At 42.2% G+C, this 15,590-nt stretch overlaps 1 protein-coding gene across 1 annotated transcript in view; it reads left to right on the top strand.

Annotated features, from left to right (window-relative positions):
• Nucleotides 1–15,332, top strand: part of CHRNB3 (cholinergic receptor nicotinic beta 3 subunit) — a 28,896-nt gene extending 13,564 nt beyond the window's left edge. The window contains exons 4-6 of the mRNA XM_039235643.1: nucleotides 11,573–11,682; nucleotides 11,902–12,784; nucleotides 15,198–15,332. Coding sequence (XP_039091574.1) covers nucleotides 11,573–11,682; nucleotides 11,902–12,784; nucleotides 15,198–15,332 — 1,128 coding nt within the window. The remainder of the gene's footprint in view (nucleotides 1–11,572; nucleotides 11,683–11,901; nucleotides 12,785–15,197) is intronic.
• Nucleotides 15,333–15,590: the final 258 nt, after the last annotated feature.

The following is a 15,590-nucleotide window of genomic DNA, read 5'->3' on the forward strand; positions in this document are numbered from 1 at the left end:
GACTTTTTGCATTAATGTATAGTGGCCCACAGCGTCCCATTAGTTTCATCGCATTGTGATCTGACAAGCCTGTACCTTAAGTTATGTTCACAAATGTAGCTACCACCTGTCACCATACAAAGCTATTACAGTACCATTGACCATATTCCGTATTGTCTACCTTTTACCCCTGTGACATTTTCATTCCAGAACTGCCTCACCCTTTTTACCTAACCCCCCATTCCCCTCCCCCTTAGGCAACCAGCACTTTGTTCTCTGGATCTGGAACTATTTCTGCTTTTTTGTTTGTTTGTTCTGTTTTTTTAGATTCCACATATAAGTAAAATGACATGGTATTTGTCTTTCTCTGTCTGATTTAGTTCACTTAGCATTTTACCCTCAACTCCATTCATGTAACAAAAATCTCATTCTTTTTTTATGGCTGAGTACTATTCCATTGTGTATCTATATACCATATCTTCTTTATCCATTGATTGATTGATTGGCCTTTGGGTTTCCGCATCTTGGCCATTGTGAACAATGCTGCAATAAACATAGGGGTGCATATATCTTTTTAAATTAATGTTTTCGTTTTCTTTGGGTGAATACTCAATCATCTGATACTTCTAATTTTAATTTTTTTTAATTTTTTTTTTTATTTCTAGGGGAGAGAGACAGACAGCGTGAGCGGGGGGGGGGGGGTCAGAGAGAGAGGGAGTCACAGACTCTGAAACAGGCTCCAAGCTCTGAGCTGGCAGTCAGCACAGAGCCCAACGTGGGGCTCGAACCCACGAACCGCGAGATCATGACCTAAGCGAAAGTCGGATGCCTAACCGACTAAGCCACCCAGGCGCCCCTAATTTTAATTTTTTTAAATTAGAACCTCCGTACCATTCTCCACAGTGGCTGCACCAGTTTACATTTCTACCAACAGTGCACAAGGGTTCCCTTCTTTCCACATCCTCGCCAGCACTTGGTAGTTCTTGTCCTTTTAATTTTAGCCAGAGAATAATAGACTTTCATTGCATTTGGTTTGCGAAGTGTTGCCATCTCTCTTCTCCCATTTGTGTTTCTCAACCACTCTGAAGTAGCAAAGCAGGTATCACATTACCCCTGTCTCCAGAGGCAGAAGATTCTGGTAATTCATCTGGCTGGAATCTGGGTTTCCCTAGTTGGGGCCTTGTCTGTACTATCCAACCTCTGCGCTAAACATTAAGTCCTGCTTCTAAATCACGGGAAGAGCCAAAGTACAAGAAGCCTCTGTGCATTTCACTGAACCACAGAAAATATTATAGCTATGCTGTGCACACACACTGCACTGGGAGTGCAAATGTCACGTACATGCCATGTATGGCACAAACAGTATGGGAGCAAAGAAAGGAAGATGGATTCTATAGCATGGTGGCAGGCAGGGGGGCTGCATGGAACAAGAAGCACTTGAACTCCATCAGGCTGTGATGTATCTTTTTATGTTTTAATTTTTAAATTCATATTTATTTGCTTATTAAAGTTTATTTATTTTGAGAGAGAGAGAGAAGGATGGAGAGCACTAGTGCATGTGTGTGAGTAGGGGAGGGGCAGAGAGAGAGAGAGAGAGAGAGGGAGAAAGAGAGAATCCCAAGCAGGCTCTGCTCTGTCAGCACCGAGCCTGAGATGCGGCCCAAACTCATGAACCATGAGATCATGACCTGAGCCAAAATCAGCAGTTGGATGCTTAACTGACTGAGCCACCCCTTTGTATTTTTTTTTTTTTTGAGATTTTATTTTTACATAATCTGTACACCCAACCTGGGCTCGAACCCACAACCTTGAGATCAAGAGTTGTCCACTCCACTGACGAAGCCAGCCAGGCTCCCCTAGCTTTTTAAAATTGAAAAGGTAAAAGAAAAATAAAGGATAAAAGACAAGAAACGATAAACACAAGATAAAATTGATGTTTAAAAAAAAGCTACCACTGGTGTTACCCACAGATCTCAGCTTCAGAGTAGTTAATAATCATACCTAAGATTTACTGAGTACTTCTAAGTGCTGGGGTGTTCTGCTTGGGTGTGTCATAGGAATGAACTCCTGTAATTCTCACAGCCGCCTTATGAGGTAAGTTCTATGAATATCCCCACTTTGCAGATGAGAAAACTGAGGATGGGAGAATTGAAGTGACTTGCCCAAGGTTAGGCACTGTCAAGTGAAGTCTGGCTAACTTGAAGAAATCTTCCCTTACCTCAGACGAGGGAACGGATGGAAGATGTCCAGTTCACTTCTCAGTGCTGTTCCTGTGGAGACTAGTCCCTAGTCCTTGGCTTCTAAGCTTTTGATGTCTCAACCTCTGGGACATCTGATGGTCTAGAAAGGCATTTAGGAGAGAATGCCATCTTCCATTCATTCCACAGCCTCTATTGAGAGCCTGCCAAATGTCAGCCATGCTGCTAAAACCCCAGGAAGACCAAGAGTAAAATACAGCCCCGCCTTCCAGGAGAGGACATGGTGTTAGCTGTGTAAAAAAAATGATGACTGTAATATGATAAACACCATAAGGAAAATCTACATAAGTACTGGATCATTACAAAAATGACAGTGAGACAGAGGAAATCCGGGAGAGCTTCCAAGGGAGGAGGTATTTCAGTTAGGTCTTACAGGATCCATAGAACTTCTGCAAGCCAAAAAGGTGGAGAAGTCGTGAACCCCTGTCTTCTTTCTCCAATCACAGAACTTCCCCAAGCTCTCACGCCAGAGCAAACTGACAGGAAGCTCTCCCCAGTCACCCCTGTGCACCTCGGTCAAAATAAAGACAAAACTGATGAAAGCCTCTCCTTTCCTCCTGTCCCTCCCGGACACTGAAAGATGCCACCTGATTCATATCACGGAGAGAATGAAATTCTACCTCCTTAGGACAAACTCAGCTCCAGGGGCAGTTTCCACAACTGAGATGCTTGAGTTGTTTTTTGTTTGTTTGTTTTTTGTTTTTTTTTAATGCGGTTCTTCTGTTTGGTCCGCTATTTCCATAGCTCTCCTCGGGTATATTTAGTCGTTCTTCCTCCATCCTTTCAACCAAAGACCTTTATCGAGCACACACGTAAGTGACATCCTGAGACAGTCCTCTATGTGGAGCTATTTTTATTTTATTGATTTTATTTTGGAAGCTCATTTGTCTCCTTCCTTCCCACTTCCAGAGAGTAATCAAAACCCTATAAACCATAAATAGAGTATTAACACCAACTCACTAAAACTACACGAGAAAGTACTTACTGCCTTGCTGCTCAGATTCTGCTCCATCCATTTCCAAGGTTAGGAAAACTGCATCGCAAGCACCTTAAAGGTAAAGGAAAATGAAACCACCCTTTCTTTAATGATAAAGGGTCAAGCCTTGGCCTAAACATTATCATGTGAATGATCACTATGACAACCAATGTCAAATTCACTCACCCAGCCAGCATTTACTGAGCGTCTACTATGAGCATGGGCGAGGCAAGGTCGGGGCGTATGCACCAATAGGGCAGTAAGATTCTGAGTGATCTGGCCTCACTGTAGCGGAGAGGAGTTTTCTGTTCTACCCCCTTTATCTTCCCGAGGAAAATAAAACTGCCTGAATGTCTGCCAAGGCCAACATCTCAAACTAGCCTTGTTTCTCCAACAGTTGATTCTTGTTTTAGATCAACAGAAAGTTCAGCAAACATATGAAGGCCTTATGGGATAGATCCCCAGAGCTAGTCTTTGAGGAGAAATCAGAGAAGGGACAGCCTTGCTGTAAAGAGCTGGGAGATCTTCCCAAAGTCTGGTCATCTTCCACAACCTGCAATGGCCTGCTCTCATCTGTGAATTTATCTCTGACCTTCTCTCCTCAGCATCTTCTTTTTCTTTCTTCTCTACAGCCTCACTCTGACCTTAGCAAAGGAGGCCAGCTTGGTCTTCTTGGTCAGGTGGACCCTGAGGAAGAATTGAGTAGAAACTAGGAGTTAGGAAGCAGAATTCCTGCTATGTAAACTTGGGCAAGTCATCTTGCCTCTCTGACCCTTAATCTCTTCATCTGTAGAAAAGAGGCAAGGCCTAGTTCCCCGGTTGTTAAGAGGTTAAATGAGATACATTCTCTGGCATGTAGTAGGGACTCAATAAATGTCATTTCTTGCTGCCACCTTTGTGGGCTTTTTCATCCTTAATGACAAATCTCGTTTCTTGGCCTTGACAACTCATGGATATAATGGGAATGTGAGATGCATAATATGTCATGTTGTTATCTTTAAGATTAAAATGAATCAACATTAACTTGGTTTTAAGAATTTCACACCTGGGGCCCCTGGGTGGCTCAGTCGGTTGAGAGTCTGACTCTAGATTTTGGCTCAGGTCATGATCTCACAGTTTGTGAGTTGGAGCACCACATTGAGGTCTGCACTGACAGTGCCTGCTTGGGATTCTCTCTCCCTCTCTCTCTCTGCTCCTCCTCCACTCAGGCTGTCTCTCTCTCTTTCCCTCAAAATAAATAAATAAACTTTAAAAAAAGAATTTCACACCTGACTTTAAGATAATTGAAGATCCCAGGGATGCCTCAGAGGCTACAAATCAAGACACTATTTGTTCCTTACTACCTCCTGGTCTTAGTATTAAACTAAGAATAACTAGGAGAATTTTTTGTAGTAAAAAAGTCTTTAGGAGTACCTGGGTGGCTCAGTCCGTTGAGCATCCAATTTGGGCTCAGGTCATGATCTTGAGGTCTGTGAGTTCAAGCCCTGCATCAGTCTCTGTGCTAACAGCTCAGAGCCTGGAACCTGCCTCAGATTCTGTGTCTCCCTCTCTCTCTGCACAGCCCCATCCCTGCTTATACACACACTCTCTCTCTCTCTCAAAAATAAATAAACCTTTAAAAAAATGACTTACATTTAAATGAAATTTGGTTCTGAATACTAGCTAGATATTTATTACTGCTATTTCAGGTTACATATGTAAGAAAGGACAAGGAAATATACATGATATGGATTTGAAATTGCACTGTTTAGAACTAAGAAAATTAATATCAAAGATTAACTCTGATATTTGGCCCTGACATATCCCGTGCTCTCCCATTTCCTGCAATGACACAGCTCTCAGACTGGGAACTGCTTCAGGGTAGAGCTGATGTTTGTAAAGGGCTTTGAGAATCTTGGCCAGACCATTCTATATGAACACAGGATATTATTTCTAATCCCTTACTATAAGGAGGGAGAGACAAGAGATTAGTCTCCTGATGCCCCCAGTATTTCAGAGAGAACAGGAAGTGACCAGAAAGTCTCAGAGCTCCCTAGCAAGATAGAGGGTGGGGACTCTGAATCCTCACCCTGCCATTGTTGACTCAGCATGTGTCATTGTCCTGGGGCATGGGGCGCTGTCAGCATCCTAATGGACGCACATGCTGGTAGAAATCCAGGGAACCTCTCCAGATGGACGTGTCAGGGAGAACATCTCTGATTCCCCAGGTCTGGTTCCAGAAGGACACCCCCAAGGGGTACAACCAGTACAGGACCATACAAGTGGGGAACTCAGGGCTTCTGACTCCAGTCCAGTGCTCTTTCTCTTCCGGGTTCTCCAAAGTCCGCAGCATTCACCAAGAGTCCCAGCTAGCCCCTTTCTCCTTACTGGTCAGGAACGAAGCCTAAATCACTGTAGATCTCTTTATGTGCTCCCCAAGGATTCAGTACATCCCTTATTCATCGTTCATTCACCCATGCCCCAGGCGGGAGCCCACGGCCTCTTACTTCTCCCCACCGCACACCACCACTCACTGCTGCTCCCTCCCTTTGGGTCTCTGCTTTAAAGGTGGTCTGCTCGGGGCGCCTGGGTGGCTTAGTCGGTTAAGCGTCCGACTTTCGCTTGGGTCATGATCTCGCGGTTCGTGGGTTCGAGCCCCGCATCGGGCTCTGTGCTGACTGCCAGCTCAAAGCCTGGAGCCTGTTTCAGAGTCTGTGACTCCCTCTCTCTCTGACCCTCCCCTGCTCACGCTGTCTCTCTCTCTCTCTCTCTCCTAGAAATAAATAAAACATTAAAAAAAATAATAAAAATAAAGGTGGTCTGCTCAGAACTACCTTCCCTGTCCATCCTGCGGTTCCTTATCATTATACCCAAATGGCACCCCCTTCTTCTTGGGTGAGGCAGCCCCAGGCTGAGAGCACGTGGCAGTGGTGTGTTCAGTGAGAGCAAAATCTCAGGTACTTGTGGAATGCATTAATTCCCTGCAAACTGCAAGCCCAATGAATCACTACCACGCTGTGATCTCTGGCCACAGATGTTTACCTTGCGGTTGGAGGTCCAGGTAAGCAACACAGACCTTTCTGACTGAAAATTCCCTCATCTTAGGGCATGCCCCAGTTCCCTTAGAACAGGTTGTAAAGCCAGTTTTTTGCTTGCTGGGGTTTGGGTGAAGGCAGGGACCCCAGAATTGTAGCTCTCCACCTTCTCTGCAGGGTGGAAGTGGGCGTAGGAAAAGACAGCCGTGCCTGGAGCAGAGAGGAACTTGGATCCAAGAAGCAGGCAGGTTTGTTCCCAGCAATCTTTATGCTCCAAACAGAGGAAGACTGAGATTGGACTCGGTGGCTGAGCTCACCAGCATCGTCCACTCAAGACAGAGCTAGCGCATAAGAGCACAGTCCCAGCTGGGTCTGCCCGTTTGTGCCTGTCCCTGGGGCTCACAGCCTGCTCGGGATCTGCTCAGGTTCTCCCAGGATCAGCCAAGAACTTTTTAGTTGCAAGTGACAGAGAATGCAACCCAAACTGGCATAAGCAAAAATAGAATGTACTGGCTTTCACAACCTGGAAAGCCCAGGGACAAGCTGGTTTTACATGCAGTGTGATCCAGGGGCTCAAGCAACCTTCCCAGGGCCCAGTGTTCCCTCTGTGTGTCTCTGGGCTCCTCATCCTCTGGGTGACCCCATTCTCACCTCAGCCCTGCTCTAGTGGCAGCAAGGTGGCCACATCGGCTCCAGCCTCAAAGTGCTTCCTGTGTTCAAGTTCTCTTTCAAGAAAGAGAAAGGCCAGCCTCGTTTCCAGTGGTTCCAGAAGATTCATGGTATGTCATTGTTTCCAACTCGGTTACTGCCGTCCCTGATCACAGTGGGCAGGTGTAAGGTGCCGCCCCATTTCTGGGCCAGAAGGAAGAGTCAGACCCACCCCCAGCAGGTGGGTGACAGTGCAGTGAGGAGGTTCTCCATGAGGAAACAGGAGAGGTGTGCTTTTACCAGGAGAAGGGCAGGTGAATTGAAGGCAGCAGGCAGCACGTGTTGACTTTATTTCTTAGTTCATTTGCCTCCTCTTTCTATGAAGATGTCTTGACATGCAACTTCCTTCTCGAACAAAGCCTTGCCTAAGTGGAAGTCAGCCAAAGGCTCCTGTTATAACAGTTCAGCTTCATTTCATAATTTCTCTTCCCTTGTTTGTCAGTGAACTTGTACACTGCTTATTTGTATAATTCTTCTACCTGTTGTCAGATATTTTGCCAGTAAGGCCAGCTTTTCTGTTTTTATTGTCTTCATTTTCTTTTCTTACCAGAGGAAAAGATGAAATAAGCTACTGCTTTAGTCTGAGTACAGAGTCAATAAGCTTTATAGCTGTCAGCTATATCTCTCTCTTAAAAAAACCAAAAAACCAAAAAACCAACCAAACGGAAATTAAATACTTAGGTATAAATCTAAATATGTGTGGGGTCTATAAGCTGAAACTACAAAACACTGATTAAAAAACATCAAAGAAGACCTAAAGGAACTTGAATAGCCAAAACAATTTTGAAAAAGGAGAATACAATTGGAGGACTCACATTATATGATTTCAAAACTTACTAGAAAGCAATGGAGATTAAGAGAGTGTAGTACTGGGGAAAGGAGAGACACAGATTGATGAAATGGAACAAAGAACTCATAAATAGACCCACACACATATACGGTTAATTGATTTTTGACAAATGTGCAAAGGTGATTCAATGGAGAACGTTTAATCTTTTCAACAAAAGGTGCAGAAACAAGTGGACATCCATGTGTGAAAAAACTCAAAAACCTCATTCCATATTCATATCATAATAAAAAAATTAACTCAAAATAAAGATTTTATTTATTTTTATTTTTTAATGTTTATTTATTTTTTGAGTGAGAAAGAGACAGAGACAGAGACAGAGCACAAGCAGAGGAGGACACAGAATCTGAGGCAGGCTCCAGGCTCTGTGCTAACAGCTCAGAGCCCGATGTGGGGCTCGAACTCACAAGCTGTGAGATCATGATCTGAGCAGAAGTGGATGCTTAATCGACTGAACCACCCAGGCGCCCCCAAAAGAAGGATTTTAAGATCTAAATGTAAAGCCCAAAAAACTATAAAATTTCTGGAAGAAACCATAGGTGAAAATCTTTGTGACCCTGAGTTAGGCAAATATTTCTTAGATATGACATAATTCATAAAAAATAAAATTGGTAAAATAAACCTCATCAAAGTGTAGAATGTCTGTCTTGTAAAAGACACTGTTTAGAGAATTAAGGAACCACAGACTGTTGGAAAATGCTTGCAAGTCAAATATTTGATGAAGGGCTTTTATCCAGAATACATAAAAGAAGTCTAAAAACTCACTAATAAGAAAACAAACAGCTTGATTAAAACATATGCCAAAGATTTAACAGCCACTTCACCAAATAAGATATATTGGTGGCAAATAAGCACACAAAAAGATGCTCAACATCATTGGTCATTAGGAAAGAGCATATTAAAAACTATAATGAGATACCATTTCATAACTATTATAATTAAAATAAAAACTGAGGCAATACTAAGTACTGGAGAACACTAAAGAACTAGAACTCTCCTACATTGCTAGTGTGAATGTAAAATGATACAGCCACTCTGGAACATGGTTTGACAGTTTCATATAAAGTTAAACATACACTTACTAGGGCTCCTGGGTGGCTCAGTTGATTAAGCATCCAACTTCCACTCAGGTCATGATCTCAGTTTGTGGGTTTGAGCCCTGCATCAGGCTCTCTGCTGTCAGTGCTGAGCTCACTTCAGAGCCTCTGTCCCCCTACTTCTCTTCCCCTCTCTCACTCTCTCTCACTCAAAAATAAATAAACATAAAAAAAAAAAAATGTCAGGGCACCTGTGTGGCTCGGTCAGTTGAGTGTCCGACTTGGGCTCAGGTCATGATTTCACGGTTCATGGGTTCAAGCCCTGCTTCGGGCTCTGTGCTGACAGCTAGTCAGAGCCTGGAGCCTGCTTTGGATTCTGTGTCTCCCTCTAGCTCCCTCTCTGTCCCTCCCCTGCTCTGTTCCTCTGAAAAATAAATAAATGTTTAAAAAAAATTTTTTTTTAATCTGGAAGAATCCAAAGATCCTGGAGCCTGTTTTGGATTCTGTGTCTCCCTCTCTCTCTGATCCTCCCCTGCTCACGCTGTCTCTCTCTCTCTCTGAAATAAACAAAAACATTAAAAAATATATAAAACAAATAGTCTTACTATATGGCCCACCCATCCCACTCCTGTATTTACCCAAGAGAAGGAAAGAATGTTTTTCACTGAAAAAACTGCACAAAATGTTTACCAGGGCTTTATATGTAATCATTAAAAAACTGGAGAATCCATGGGCACCTGAATGGCTAAGTCAGTTAAGCATCCAACTTTGACTCAGTTCATGAGTTCAAGCCCCATGTCAGGCTCTGTGCTGACAGCTCAGAGGCTGGAGCCTGCTTCAGATTCTGTGTCTCCCTCTTGCTCCCTCTCTGTCCCTCCCCCACTCTGTCCCTCTGAAAAATAAATAAATGTTTAAAAAAATTTTCTTTTAAAAACTGGAAGAATCCAAATATCCTCCTTGGAGAAGAATGATAAATTGTGGTATATAGTCATACAAGGGAATATTACTCACTAATAAGAATGAACAAATCACTAATATAACATAGAAGAATCCCAAATTTTATATGGTCAATAAAAGCAATCTGGATCGAAAGGCTCTCTCCTGTATGACTTCATTTATATGACCAAAGGCAACATTATAGGATCAGAAACTAGATCGGTGGTTTCCAGGGGTTGGGGGTGGAAGAATGGGTTATGAAGGAGCAGCACAAGGAACACGTTTTGGACAACAGAGCCATTCTTGCGTCTTGATGGCATCAGTGATTATACAACTGTTTGCGTAGGACAACATACACAAAAGGGGTGAATGTTATTGTAAGTAAATTTTTGAAAAGTAAAGAAAGCAAAAGGGAAACAAAAAAAAGTCCTATTCTGGGTTCCCTTGAACGTTTCTGAGATTCAGACCTGCTGCTGGTAGTATAAGTCTCCTAGCAGGGGACAAATTATTCATAGGAAGGAAAGTGCATTTGCTTTTCAAAATGGGCAGAGGAAATTAAAAAGAGAGAAGTCTGTGAGTACCAAGTAAACATGGTAAATACTTTATTAGTTTGGGCTATTAAACTGTCAGTCTTCATATGCATGGTTTTCCATAAATAGTCATGCAATCTTTTATCCTTTAGATTGTAGATTTTTAATGAACCATATCCTTTTAAATTTGTTTTCCAAGGATCAAGCCTCACAAATATAGTCTAAGATAGACAATGTCTCATCTGGGGTGTACGGTCTCATACTTCTTCAGGCATCATGCATATTTCAATATGTTACCATCTAGTGAAGTTGCCCATCTGCTGTCTCCTGATTTTTTAATGACTATATTGGCATCACTCGGCTCCAGGAAGCCTCACACCGGGCACACCCTTCAAACTTTCTGAAATGTCATTTCATATTATCCTACATCATTACTCAGTTGTCTACACGAGGAAAAAATGGGATAGAAGAATTTAATTTCAGGTCAGATTTTATAAGATTCTGGATCCAAAATCTTTTTAAGAAAGTCCCCTTTTGCTATAATTGGATCATCCATACATCATCCTCTTGACCTTCATAATCCAATCAATTAGTGGTCAGGTTTGTTAATCTGGGTCCATTAGCTCCTGTAAAGAAATGACTTCATTGCATTATGAGGAAAAATATGTAAGTATCTGGAGGCTAACAATATTAGGAATATAATTTAAAACTGCAATTGGGTGGTCACCAAATAAATTCAGATTAGAACTTAAAAGGAATTTCTTGGAAACTATTTTTTTATTGGAATAAAGTTATGTTATCAAGACTAATCAATGGATACTGAATGTTTCATATTAACATACTGGGTGGATGTTTGTTCAAGACTCTCGAGCGATATTAAAAATTGTTTCTACCCATTATATGAGATTAAAATATTACTGGGCCAACTCTCCTAGCATAGACTGAGTCAGATCTACTATTGCTTTTCTTTTGTTTCTTAAGAGAAAATAGGTTGGAAAAAATAGATCAATCTATTGATTGAGTTTCTTGTTCAAACTCTCCATTGGGAATGGATATGGCAATTTTGGAAATCCCAGGTAGGAGGATTGTGTGGGCCGGGGCAAGATCAGAGGCCAGTGGGGCTCAACCTGTATCTTGAGCTACAGATAAGGTCATAAGATCTAAAATGGATGAATTTCCCTGTTTTAAATAAAGCACCAGATTAGTAAATGAACATAAACTTGAAGATTCCAAAGTCTAATACACCGAATTTTCAGACTAAAATTTCAGTATGCTAATTTAATGCAGGAATGGACAGACCACAAGTTACGCTGGAATCCTGATGAATATGGTGGAATTCATTCAATTAAGGTTCCATCGGAATCTCTCTGGCTTCCTGACATAGTTCTCTTTGAAAAGTAAGTATCCCAGAAGAAAAATACACTGATTGGATTAGGACTAGAGATGGCAAAGCCTAGCCTCTTAAAATAATTAAGAGAAATGTACAACTTTAAGTAAGAAGAGAACTGATTCTTCTTGAAATATTGTTTGACACTATAGTAGGAAAGTAATAAATACAAATAGTAGAAGCGTGGGCAAACTCCCAACTCATCAGTGTTCATCTGCTTTTACCACAGTGCAGATGGACGTTTCGAAGGCTCCCTCATGACCAAAGTTATAGTGAGATCTAACGGCACTGTCATTTGGACCCCTCCCGCCAGTTACAAAAGTTCGTGCACCATGGACGTCACGTTTTTCCCATTCGACCGACAGAACTGCTCCATGAAATTTGGATCCTGGACTTACGATGGTACCATGGTTGATCTCGTTTTGATAAATGAAAATGTTGACAGAAAAGACTTCTTTGATAACGGAGAATGGGAAATACTCAATGCAAAAGGGATGAAGGGCAACAGGAGAGACGGCTCTTACTCCTATCCGTTCATCACTTACTCCTTTGTCCTGCGCCGCCTGCCCCTGTTCTACACCCTCTTCCTGATAATCCCCTGCCTGGGGCTGTCTTTTCTGACAGTGCTCGTGTTCTATTTGCCTTCTGATGAAGGAGAAAAGCTTTCCCTATCAACCTCTGTTCTGGTTTCCCTGACAGTTTTTCTTTTAGTAATTGAGGAAATAATTCCATCTTCCTCAAAAGTCATTCCTCTCATTGGGGAGTACCTGCTGTTCATTATGATTTTCGTAACCCTGTCGATTATCGTTACTGTTTTTGTGATTAATGTTCACCACAGATCTTCTTCCACTTACCATCCCATGGCCCCCTGGGTTAAGAGGCTCTTTCTGCAAAAACTTCCTAAATTGCTTTGTATGCAGGACCACATGGATCGCTACTCTTTCCCAGACAAGGAGGAAAGTCAACCAGTGGTGAAGGGTAAAGTTCTAGAAAAAAGGAAACAAAGACAGATTAGCGATGGAGAAAAAGTTCTTGTTGCTTTCTTGGAAAAGGCCGCTGATTCCATCAGATACATCTCAAGGCATGTGAAGAAAGAGCATTTCATCAACCAGGTGAGTACACTGGTATTCATTCCTGCTTCCATTGGAGTGGGCAAGAACCAATATTCTCACATCTATTTACAACAAGATGCTGTCATTTTTTAAATGTGACATTATTAGCTCTCTGCGTTTCACGTGTAAAATGTAAAACAAGCCCTGACATCAATAAGAATTTAAGAATTTTAGGAAGCAGTTCACAGAAACAGAATGAGCAAAAGTGAAGCAAGTATAGATTAAGCACCATTCCTTATCCTTAGACTTGATCTTATTTAAAATAATTTTTTAATGTTTACTTATTTTTGAGAGCGAGAGAGCAGGGGAGGGGCAGAGAGAAGGAGACAAAGGATCCAAAGCAGGCTCTGCACTGCTATCAAGGAGCCCAGTGTGGGGCCTGAACTCATGAACTGTGAGATCATGACCTGAGTCGAAGCCTGACACTCAACTGACTGAGCCACCCAGGCTTCCCTATTTAAAACAATTTAATTCTACATTTTAGGTTGGGTATCCTGGTCTCTGGTAATTTATCTCTCACTTTTAGTGCAATGAAATTTATTTATATCCACAGTGTTTGGAAATAAAAGAACAAAATTGGATTTGGGGATTAATGTAAACATACAGTGTTCCAACAGATATTTAGGGGTTGGGGGTGGGGAGGATGTAGTTATTTGGCTTACGGTTTAAAAAAAAGTGAGGCATGTGTGGATTTCAGACTCAAAACAGTTCTGGATTCATATCTTACCTAATGCTTAAAACAAATTTTAGGCCATTTATAGGGTTCAATTATTTTACTCTAAGATCAGTGAAAATTAGCGAGAAGAGCCTGATCCCATAAACAAAATTATGAAAGAATTTTTAAAATTTTACTTATTTTATTGTCTTTAATGCTTATTTATTTTTTAAAGAGACAGAGAGAGACAGAGTATGAGCAGGGAAGGGGCAGAGAGAGAGGGAGGGAGACACAGAATCTGAAACAGGCTCCAGGCTCTGAGCTGTCAGCACAGAGCCCAATGCGGGGCTCGAACCCACGAACCATGAGATCATGACCTGAGCTGAAGTCAGACGCTTAACCAACTGAGCCACCCAGGTGCCCCTGAGAGAACTTTTTTAAAGAATATCTTTCTATACTTTATCCAGACACTACCTAGCATATTCTCTACTGAGAATATGTTGTGTTGTTTTTCATCCGCTGCTATAGAACAGAATATCAGCTTCTTTTTTTTTTTTTTTTTTAAAGAGAGAGAGTGAGAGCACATGCTTACAAGGCAGCACAAGCAGGGGAGGGGTAATGGGAGAGAGAGAATATTAAGTAGGCTTCAAGCTCAGAGTAGAGCCAGATGCAGGGCTCAATCTCACGACCATGAAATCATGACATGAGCCAAAATCAAGAGTCGGAGGCTTAACCGACCAGCCACCCAGGTGCCCCTTCAGCTATTCTTAAGAGCTGTTTGTTGTTGTTTCTTTACATCTTTTAAAAATTCTAATTCAAGGACTCAACTAGCTTTTTTTAAATGATAAAAGTAACACATTATCAGGGTACAGAATTTGGAAAATACAACAATATAAACAGGAAAATTAAAATCATTAATAATCCCACCACTTAAGGTTGACACCTTACACACATCTTTTTTGTATTTTCTTTTCCCCCAAGGTTTTATTCCTAAACCTCTATGTGTGCAGAATGCATTCGGGTTCTACCTCAGTGCCCGTGTCCCTTCTAGAACTCCTGTTCTACTCCATCTTCACAAAACCCCCATAGGGTAGAAATGGGACATTGCTTCTCCTTCAGAAGAAGAAAACTGGCACCTCTTCTTCAGACTTCCCTGGCCTCTCAACTTATTGCTGCTCTGACCTTGCTCTTACGGGCCTATTCCTCACTCTCCCCCAACTTCCCTTCCTCCAAAGGACTAGATCTCCCCTCTCCCTTACAGATTCCTGCCATCTCCTGGTCACTTCTCCTCCAGGCAGTTTTCTGGCATTCCAGAGATAAAAGCAGCCATACCCACATATGGAGTGGACAAAAAGAAGGCTTGTAATATTTGGCCATGAAAATTCTTAACTTATCAGTTTGTGACTCATTTCATATATGAAACCAGGAAGATGGTAGTGAGAGATGCTGGCTTTTTATTTGTGGAAAAAACGGTCTTTTCCCATTTGGATCAGTATTGTCCTCCAACGCATAAATGATTCTGTTGTTCCTATTTTACGTCTCCCGTGCTGATGAAGGTGTTTACAGGCTGTCTCCTTCAGGCACTGTTAGGGAAGTCGCGGGGGAGCATCTGAGCCTCCGTTGCAGGCGACGTGTTAGGTGCATTTTGACAAATGAAGTGCTGTACATCCGAATATTACTATTTTCCATTCCCTTGAAATGAATGCAGAACTGTTGCCCTGCATTTTGAATGGAAGGCATCTTTTATCTCTTTTGCAGGTAGTACAGGACTGGAAGTTCGTCGCCCAAGTTCTGGACCGAATCTTTCTGTGGCTCTTTCTGATAGTGTCAGTTACAGGCTCTGTTCTGATTTTTACTCCTGCTTTGAAGATGTGGCTACATAGCTCCCACTAGGAGCACGTCCCCAGAGCAATGTAAAATACCATAAAGACAAAAACCACACCTCAGAACTGACATCCAGCTAGCACGTACATACGGTATCCAAATGCATGAGCTTAGTGCAAGGGCCCGCGCTGTCCCCAGGGAAACCGAACACTGGTAAATGTGGGTTCACCCACAGTAAATTCATGATTGCCCCTGGAGGGAGTCGGGTTTAAATAAAGCAGAGCCCCTCAGGCCCCTGCTTTGTATAGTTTGTTAGTTTGTATACTC

Source organism: Hyaena hyaena, unplaced genomic scaffold, assembly GCF_003009895.1.
Source record: "Hyaena hyaena isolate Hyena2069 unplaced genomic scaffold, ASM300989v1 scaffold_100, whole genome shotgun sequence".
Classification (NCBI taxonomy): domain Eukaryota; kingdom Metazoa; phylum Chordata; class Mammalia; order Carnivora; family Hyaenidae; genus Hyaena; species Hyaena hyaena.